General features: G+C 34.9%; 1 protein-coding gene across 2 annotated transcripts in view; it reads left to right on the forward strand.

Moving 5' to 3' along the window:
• The first annotated feature begins 6 nt into the window (after positions 1-6).
• Positions 7-10,751, forward strand: part of PRKACB (protein kinase cAMP-activated catalytic subunit beta) — a 109,683-nt gene continuing 98,938 nt past the window's right edge. For both annotated transcript variants that reach the window (XM_025052068.1, XM_006919355.2), the window contains exon 1: positions 7-240. Coding sequence is in view for 1 of the 2 variants with exons in the window: in XM_006919355.2 (XP_006919417.1) it covers positions 195-240 (46 nt within the window). In the remaining variant the exon portion in view is untranslated. The remainder of the gene's footprint in view (positions 241-10,751) is intronic.

Genomic DNA, 10,751 nt, shown 5'->3' on the forward strand with positions numbered 1-10,751 from the left:
AGTGGAGTTCGCCGAAGCCCCACACTCAGAACTGGCCCAGTCTTCCCGCCGGGACTCTGGGCATCAGTGCCGGGAGCGCTCACCGCTCTGACCCGTACAGAAGCGGGAGTTGCCTCATTCTGTGAAGCGGCGGGGACGGCCCCGGCCCCGGCCCCCGTTTCCCTCCCTGACCCCTTCTTTCCAGCGCCCCAGTCATGGGGAACGCGGCGACCGCCAAGAAAGGCAGCGAGGTGGAGAGCGGTGAGTCAAGGGCCGGGTCTGGGGACCCGCAGGGCGGGCCGGCGCGGGGCACAGAGCGCACCTCTGGGTCGGTGCCCCGAGGCCGCGGACATGGTCCAGGCCTCGCAGCGGCGGTTGGGAGCTGCTGGAGGGGGCCCTGGGGACTAGCTGCCCTCCTCCTCCTCCTCCTCCTCCACCTCCTCCTCCCTCTACCCTGCTCTGGTCTGAGGGCTGAGCGCCGAGGGCCGGATGGAGAGAGGAGGGCGAAAAGCGGTCCCCATGATGCCCCTTCTCACTAGAGCGAGGGGGACACACACATTCTGAAACACTTCCCCAAATATGGTCCGGATAAAGAAGTCCCTTGTATTATCCCAACCCGCGCTTCCTCCGCCTCCCTTTTTTGTGAGCCACAGGTAGGGCTGTGGGCAGAATTGGCTCTTTTCCCTCCATCACGGATGCAGTCCAACCTTACCACAGAGTGAGGGCTGCTAGTCTGGCTCTCCGCAGGTGAGAGTGAACAAGTATGTTTTAGAGATCCTTCCTCTTCAGATTAGGAATGGAAAATGTGATATCAGACTTAACAGCAACTTTATGCATTGGAGAAAAAAAGCAAGGCAGTCTTGCCTTTTCTTAAGACATTTAGGAATCTCCTACAGTGTCTGTAAAACTTAAAGGTCACTCGGAATTGAAGAGCTTTCAGAAAACGGTGCCTTTTTCTGAGAGCCAAAAGTGCAGGCACGCCACACTTTACACCAAACAGTAAAAAATTATGAAAATTGAATTTCCGTATGGTTGTACGGCTAACTATATACATATATATCTATATATATATAGTGGGGTGAAAAAATTCTCCCACCTTTAACTTTTTCTAACTGGCTTAATTAACATGAGACAGATTAAAAGAAGAAAATCTCCAAAATTTATTATGGATGTATATTTGAGGGTGCCATAAGATAGATATAAGACCTGGAGATGCTTGGGGCAGTTGAGGTTTATATGCTATTTTGTACAAAGGAGAGGGGATGGGGATCTGGGATTTAAAAGTAAAAGTGGGCAGTTTACAGGTAGATGAAAAAGAGCAAACATTTGGTAAATTCTTGCAGGGCCATCCAGAAACAATGAGATATAGATCTAACACACAGGCTTTGCTAGATTTCTCCATCTGCCACATTTAATTTATAGTATGAGGCTAAGGTGATGCTTCTTTCCTTTAAGCAGGCTTTTCTATCTGAATTCCTTTAGGCAGGTAAAGCAGGAGGGACAAAGGTTCTTTCTGAGTCTTTGTTTCTTAATAAGTAGTGTAAAATCAATATCCCAATAGACACACTTTGGGGTGGCAAAACTTTGGTCTCCCTTAATATATATATCAGATTGTTGTGTAAAAAAAAATTGGTTTGCCTTTATCAGGTTCATCTCAGATTTTAAATTTCGGAATGACCAAATAACAAATGGTATTTGTTCTATCACCATGAATAAATTACATCTCAGCATTTGAGGGAATGCCTGATGATGTATTCTAGCTTCTGTAATTAGTATCTTTTAATGTTTCTATCTTTGTAACATGTTTTAGGCTAATTTTGTAATTTAGCATGAAGGAAATAGCTTTTTTTCCCCTGTATCGATAAAGCAGAATTGATTTGGAAAGATTTAGTCATTTATTTTCATATAAATAGTGAGATCAGATTATATATTTCACCAGTAAGGTTTTGGTATTAATTTTCAGAAACTCCAGAAAAGTTGGCTGTACTATCATAAAAATTATCAATAAAAACACTTTGATATGTGATATGGAAAATTTAAAAAGCCAATGTAGAGGTAGAACTTTCATTATCTTTTTTTTAATTACACAAATGTAGTAACTAACTATTCAGAAAATGTAAAGAATGCAGACAGTGTAAAGAATTATTTGTGCCTGATGCATTGTCATTTTCCCTTTTAATTTAAAGCTGTATTAATTTAAGCTAAAACGTGCTTATAGTATTACAAAAAGTGTGCTTGGTAATTGAATCATATCAATGATTTTTATTAGCAAGTGCTGGCCCTTACAGTGTTTATGTTTTTAATAAGGATAGTAGACTCTTCTGTAATCTATATATAGTAGTCCCCCTTTATCTACAGTTTCACTTTCTGTGGTTTCGATTACCTGTGGTCAGTCACATTCCTAAAATATTACGTGGAAAATTCCAGAAATAAACAATTTATGAGTTTTAAATTTGTGCCGTTCATTTCACGCCATCCCACTCATTCCACTAAGGACATGTGCCATCCCTTTGTCCAGCATATTTGCTACCTGCCCATTAGTCACCTAGTAGCCATCTTGGTTATCAGATTGACTGTCATGGTATCACAGTGCTTGTGTTCAAGTAACCCTTATCGTAGCCTAACACTGTGTCACAGTGCCTATTTCATTCACCTCACTTCATCTCATCATGTAGGCATTGTATCATCTCTCATCATCACAGGAAGAAGGGTGAGTATAGTACAATAAAATATTCTGAGAGAGATAGGCATAACTGTTATTACAGTAAATTATTATAATTCGATTTCATTTTAGTTACTATTGTTAATCTCTTACTATGTCTTCTTTATCAATTAATCTATCATAGGTATATATATATATATATATACATATATATATGTATATATATATATATGAAAAAATAGTATATATATAGTTCAGCACTATCCATGGTTTTGGGCATCCACTGGGGATCTTGAGAATGTATCCTTCATGGATAAGGGGGAACTATTGTATTTCTGTTATTAAGTTACCAAGCCAATTCACCCCCACACAGTATTAATTTGAAACTCATAGCTATGGGATAATCTTGACGTATTTACAGAAAACAGAAGGGAAACTTTAAATGTTTATTTAAATATATTTAAATTATTCCTATGAATAAATTCCTTCCAAAGCTTCAACTGTTAGTGACAGCCTAATTCTTAGGTATGTTTGCCAGCTTTTTATGTAAGTTTGTTAATGGAAACTGAAGGTCATTATGGTAGTTTGAATAAATCTTGTGAAGTGATACAAGAAAATAGCAAATGATGTCTCATAGGGATAATTATTTGAAATGTCACGTGTTGATCTGTTTGTAATTTTTATAAGGAGCAATGTTATCAGGTGCATGCTGCTGCTGTTCTACTGTAGTGAACAAAGAAGTGTTATTGATATATCTTAAAACGTAATGAAAGAACTTTACCATTACATATTTAACTGTTCTGCGTATTTTTTAAAAATTACTCTTGAAAGTGTGTTTTACAATTTGAATGTAGTTATTTAAACTTCAGCAGATACGTAAAAGCATAATGTTTTAGACCTACAAGTGATCCTAGACATCAGCCTGTATAATCATTCCATTTCAAAGCCAAAGAGCCTGACCTCTGAATAAGATGGAGTTAAGATCATGCTATTAGTGATATCAGAGTAAGGAATAGAGTCTGGTACCCTGCATCACAGAATAATCAATTAATACATATATTTTCAAAATGTGTATCACGTTTATTAGTTTCAGTTGGAGACTCTGGGAGTAAAAGCATAAGAAACTTACTGTCTAGTGTAAACTTACTGTCTAGAGAAAATGTACATATAAAAGTTAACTGGAAAGCAGAGTATGATAAGTGCTAACATTATGGAAAGTGAGTTAGAACTCTGAAAACTACCAATAGGAAAATGTTCGATTTGAAAAGCTGATTTTAAAATATTGGGTTGATTGAAATTTGAGGTTTAGTTTGGACCATGTCTCATACAGATGACCCTGGAGCTCAGTTCTAAAAATATTCCAGAAGAATGAAGCTGGACATAAAGATATTTGAGAAGGGTTTTGGTTAGCTTTGACCATCTTTTGATCATATTGTACTCTATTGAAAGTTATTCTTTTACACTTAAAATTAAACATATTCTGGGGTAAGTCTTGAAAGCTAGGGAAATTCCATTCTTATCTCCACAGTCTCTGGAGATAACATTAAGTTAGTTACCTGTTGTACTGTAGTGAACTAGGAATTTGTATTGATATGTCTTAAAACTTAATAAAAGAATAACTCTTACCATTACATACTTATTTTGTGTATTTTTTAGAAATTACTCCCAAAAAACATGTGTTTCAAAATTTAAATGTAGTTATTTAAACTTCAGCTAATACATAAAATCATAAAGGTTTAGAAATACGTGAGTATATAATTCTCTGAGAATTTTTAAACTCTTGTCTTTCAAAATTGTTTTATCCAGTCTCTCACTTTTTAGTTTAGCCACAGTCACCAGCATAAAAAACACATGCCATTTATTTTAACTTAGTAGAGTTTTTGTTTATTGCATTAAAAAATTTTTTAGACCCCACAGATTGCCTGTGGAGCTTTGTATTACACTTTCATGGCAAAGGTTTTGAGGCCGGGGGGTGAAGTGTTGGTAGAGATTGGAATGCCAATTCTCCCATGACAGCAAGTAGTAGAGCCAACTTGTAACCAGTATTTACATAATGATCTTTGAATGATTTCCAGAGTATCTCTCTGTCGTAAGAACTTGAGGTGAATAAAAATTAATAAAAGAAAATCACCAGTAGACTAGGTTCAACCAAAATGCAAGTTTCATAACAACTACATTTTTTGAAGGCTTACTATGTTCCAGGTTCCTAAGTGCTTTACATGAATGATTTCAGTTAATCTTTTTAACCCTATGAAGTAGTTTTTCTCCATTTTATAGTTGAGAAAATTTAAGCTCAGAGAGTGCAAATGACTGGTATAAGGTTGCACACCTAGTTCGTTAGTTAGGGAGCAACATTTGAACCTGGGCAGCTTAACCCCAGAACCTGAAACCCTAACCACTCTGCTAAACAGCTTCCGTATCCAGCTATGTGATTCTAAGATACATAGCTTAGACTTTACTTTGTTTCAGGTTATTATCAATTATCTGAAATGTTGGTTGTTTTCAATTGTGACTTTATTTGGTTATATTGAATATCTTAAATGAGAGCTGTTTTTTTCTTGTACTATTCTCTCAATTTGATTTTCTTTTCTGTGCAACGAGGATGAAGGATTAAATTACCTTGGAAGTCTTTTCAGATTCAATATGGTATACTTTCAAATTAAGCCATATAAAATTAATTTTATGTAAAGTTGTTATTACTATTTGTATTTAATTATGTTTTATGATTTGTATGCCAACCCAAAAATTACTATTTGAACTTGTATTAAAAATTTTTAAGTATTTAGAAAAAATTTGTCCTAGTTTCAAATAGCATTATCCAATCATACTTTCTGCTGTGATGGAAATGTTCCTATCTGTGTTATCTAATGTGGTCAATACTAACTGTATGTGGCTATTGAGCACTTGAAATGTGACCAGGGCAACTGAGGAACTGAATTTTTAACTTACATATTAGTACTTGGTGTATTGGACAGCACAGATGTAGAACGTAGCTGTCTTTTATATATAAAAATGCCAATACATCTTTCCGTCATCTTGAATTTGTGAATCCTCACAAGTGTGTGTAGAGCAATAAAATGCTGCATTTCTCTTTTCTCACTTAGTAATTAACTTATTTCTTATTTCTCAACTAGGAATTAACTTTATTCATTTCTCCTGTATGAGCATTTATAAACTTAGTGAACAAATTATTAGAGTTTAGTGATTTGTGTATAATCTGTCAAGTTAACTACAAAGTTAATTTCTTTATTGGGCTCTACTAGAATTAAAATTTTATAGTTTTTAATACTGAACCTCAGTGAATATATTTATTCAAAGTTTTTGTAGATTTAAGTGCTGATTAGGAACAAATGTAGTGATCTCATTTCTTACTCGTTAACACTTTCAATTATAGACTTTTTTTAAAGAGTAAAATCAGTAGCAGATATTTGCCCCAATTCAGCAGATTGGCAGAAGTATTTAGAAATAATCTTCCTTGGGTTAAAAAATAAGAAAAAGAAAAAGTCAAAACAACAGCAACACTGTTTGGATGATAAATACATATTCTCTCTTCCATTCGTGATTCTGTGATTCATTTTATGCAGATTATCTACTTTATAAAATTATCTCATGTTCAGGAACCATTTTTCTTATTCTCCTGGTCAGAGTCCTCCACTAAGATATAGACAGATTGTCGCTTTTCATCGCTGGTAGCAGGATAATTAGAGGCATGAAAGTCAGCTTAGAATAGTAAGCGGTGGCTGAGTGGCAGAAGCGGCACATGAGAAGATCCTAAGTAAGCCAGATAGCTATTAAGATCCTGTCAGATAGTCATGAGTTGGCCATTAATCATCTTGATATTCCATTAAATTAATAAAGCAATTAGTATAATTTACAAAATTCTCTATGTATCTAGGTGATAATAAATGTTAGTAGCCATATGTGATCTGATTTTCTCAGGGAAAATAAATCTTAAGATTTTAATGAAAAAAATTATGTTAAGTAGAAAAATGTAGAATTTATGAGAGATAAATATACCCAGGTCAGTACCATAGAATTTTGAGTATTTTATTCTAATTAAAAAAAAAAAAATTCCTTCAAGACTATCCTATATAGTTATATTCTTTCTTCGATCCTTTATTCGTTCGTTCATTCATTCATTCATTCATTCATTCTACATAATTGAGCTTCTAAATGACAGACTATAAGCAAGACTTTGAGAATAAAGGTTGAACAAGACAAAGTATCTGCTCTAGGATGCCTGTATTCCAGAAGGAGGAAAGAGACATGTCAACAAATTAATGGAAAACAACAACAACAAAAAACTTAACAAATGTTTTCATAGAAGTTCAGTAGGAGACCACCAGGAAAGTATGGTCATTTACACTGGGGCGGGGAGGGTGAGGATCAAAAAGACTTCAAAGAGGAGGTGAGCCCTGAGTTAAACATTGGAAATGGTAAATGTTCAACAGCAGGAGTGTGGGGGAAATGTGTTCTGAGTAGAGAGAGGACAGAATGAGCAAAGATGTAGAGGTGAGCAAAGATGCAGAATGGCATATTCACGAAAAGGAATTAAGTTGTCTAAATGCTAGAGGGTAGGGTTGTAGGGAGGACGGGACAGAGGCCATATAATGGAAAGAGTTTGAATTTTATCCCATAGACATCAGAGAGCTATTATAGACTTTGAAATAAGGGAGAGACATAAAATTTAGGTTTGGAGAGATTACTTTGGTGGTACTGTAAAGATGAGTCACTGTGGAACAAGTGGAGTAGAGGCAGGAAGATCTATTAGTAGAGTCCTTCACTCAAGTCAGGGGCTTTCAGGGTCTGAATCAAGGTGCTAGAGATAAAGGTGTAGGAAAAGAATCTGAAATGTGGGAAATTTGGAAAAGAAACGTGAGCAGACGGTACTTTACTAATAGCATGTGAAGAACGAGGAAAAGAAAGAATTGGGAATAACTCAAGTTTTCAGCATCTGTATCTTGTGATGCCAATAATGGAGTCAGGAATGAATACAAGAGAAAGAGCAGATTTGTGGCGTCGGGGGGCGGAGGGGGATATTGAACTCTGGCATTTGAGAAATTATATCTGATTGGTTGTTTTATATGTGGATGGTCTTTTATTCTTCCAGCCATGGCAGAGTGGGGAATGACCTTGGATTATCAAGGGATCTTTGTCACATTTCATACTCATTTTGCTCCCCCTTTTAAGGCCAGCTTCTATAAATTAAGAACTATAGCTACTAAAAGTTTAGCTTTTTATTTTGAAAATAATAAAAGCCAGAGCACTGATGAAAACAGTTTAACTTTTAAAGTCACAAAATAATTTAAATTCAGATAAAATATTACTTTCGTAATTAAAGTATGCAGCCTGTAAGCTATTGAGCTTTGTAGAGTCATGTGGAATAGTGGAAAGAACATGGAAAATATAGTACTAACATATATTACATTAAGTAAATATCAGTTTTCTTCCTCTAGAGACTTTTAAAATAGATATTAAAAAGTTAAGATGTAATTTAATAATAAGAACATGAAGTTAAAATAAGAAAAATCTGAATTGTTTCCTAATACATTCTATTACTTCACTTTGGACAAGAATTTTAATGTCTCCACGTTATGCTATAAAATTGAGAAAGATGAATTTGATAATGAGGCTGTGGTCTCTTCCAGCTTTATAATCCAATGATTCCAGTATATTTATGAAAAGAAAGAATATACATTTATAGATGAGGAAGACTTGGAAATAAATTATAGAAGGTTCTCAAAAAGTAATGTGGGTAGAGAAGTGGTAAATGAGCCTCGATTGAGTAAATATAGGGTAATTATTTAGGGGAAATTTTTTATCTGTACTTAAAGATTGATAGTTTCTGCATTTTGACCTGAGAAACAAATTTATGAATCACTATATTTATCTTTGAAGATTCTCTCATGTTCTACTACAGATAAAGGGACTATCTGAATATTGGTCCTCAGCAGAGTATACTGGAACTAAAACATAAAACATTCTACTCTTAATGTAAAACCCTTAGCATACTCTGTGTAGTTGCGATGTTTTGTATATAGCAGATCCAGGGAAAGGTAAGACCAGGGCCAGCTAATAGGAGTAAGAGAATGGAGGCTCTAACATATGAGGATAAACTAAAAACACAAAAACAAAAACAAACAAAAAGCCCTCTATAATCTAAAAAGATTAGGGCTACATGACTGAAGTGTATAAATCAAGCAGTAGAAAGAAAATCTGGGATTGTTTGCCTAAATTTGAAAAACTGGAATCCATGGGCTATTCTTAAAAAATTGTAAAAGCTAGTTGTAGAGCAACTGTACAGTTAAACCTTGATAAATTAGGCTTAGAGAATAAATATATTTAACTGATTTTGCAGTCATTTGTGTTAAAGGTAAACACATTTGTGCTTATAAATTCAAATAGTATTTTTAGCAATTGCTAGTAAAATTTAATGCTTTTTACACTCAGTATAGGTTATTACCCCTTTGGCTTTTACAGCTACCCAAAGGATCATCAGCATTAACAAATAGGCTTTTTTCTTGCTAATATTGAAGTATATTACTATAATGCAAATAATAAGTTATGTCCCTTGATGTGGAAGAAAATCTTAAATTTTTATATTTGAATGTTATAATGTATCCATTTACTTAGTTAAAAAAATTCTGGGGGATGGGCGATGAAGAGTAGGCTTTATGTAATTCATAGTCTAGTGTAGGATCTAGATGAGTAAATGAGAATTTTGTTAAACATAGTATATAGAATGTTTTCTATAGTAATAATTTGTTTTTTTCACTTTTTGGTTGTAACGTAACATTAGATTCAGTAGTGCTCTGTGTCTATGTGGATGAGTTTCTGAATCAAATTTGGGGCTCTTTTAAAAAGAGATATACATAAATTGACAATTCACAATGATGAATGATGCACTAGCATATCTGACAATAGGGCTGCCTTTTAGAAAACCCAACATAGATGTCATATCATTATCAGCCTTGCTATAGTAAGGTATCAAGTCTCAGCCTTTATGGTCATGGTTTAAGGTTGTATTTCCTGTTGCGTACTATTCATATAATGTTAAATTTTCAATGACTTCTGAAACTTTTGTTTTTCTGTAAGGCAGCTGTTAAATCTAAACCTTCAAGTCTTTGGCAAATCTGTATTCTCCATCTGGACTTTGTCCTCAAAAAATTAAAGATACTATCTTATGATCTTGTTATTTTAGGATCCTACTTAAGAAAATGAGTATTCAATTTCTATACAATATTATTTTTAAGTAGATGACCATATAGAATCAGCAGACTATTGTGATGTGTGAGCCACAAACTTGAGAGAACATGTTTGTGTAGAGATTGCTTAGCTTCTTTTATAGGAGTCAGTTCTGGTGATAATTTAATTCCTCTAATCCAATCCTGCTCAGCTCTCTAGCTGAGTAGGAGCTACTAAAAGCTAAACTGGTGAAGAATATGAATTCTTCTTTAAGTGTAGTCTTAAGGTTATCACATTGACCAGAGTTCAATTGATAGAATGACACAGAAAAAGTTTTTCTTTGTTATTCTTTCAATCTTCTAGTCATACTCAATCAGTACTAATTGAGTGCCTACCTTGTACCAGGCACTGTGCTAGTACGTAAATGCAAATCTGCAAAAAAGGTTAAGTCTTGGTTCCTGTCCTTAAACTGGAAGACAGATACATACAGATATTTATGATAAAATTTACAATGATACGCAGGTGCCTGAGATTGATACCCAGGTTTATATAGGAATAAGTATAGAATTTCTGAGATCATCTTGGGAAATAGACTGTGATTGACTGAAATAAAAACTGACTTTGAGTCGACTTTGAAGAAGTTTACATATGTAATTGTAGCTCTTACACCAACATTGATTTCTCAGCTGTTTCTCTCATTACACATCGTGATCTGTAAGGGCAGGGACAGTATCTATTAGTGTTTTAATTCCTAGAATTTGGCACAATTCGTGGCTCCTAGTGGAAGCTAAAATCATGGATAGTTAAATGATTTTTAAAAATTCAAGCCTATTTTCTAAGTATTTACTACCTTTCCCCCTCAGTTGACAGATACTTTCTCTGTAATATATCGACTATTTGGGTATAGCAGTTGGTTTACTTGATA

Source organism: Pteropus alecto, unplaced genomic scaffold (genome assembly GCF_000325575.1).
Source record: "Pteropus alecto unplaced genomic scaffold, ASM32557v1 scaffold25, whole genome shotgun sequence".
Lineage (NCBI taxonomy): Eukaryota > Metazoa > Chordata > Mammalia > Chiroptera > Pteropodidae > Pteropus > Pteropus alecto.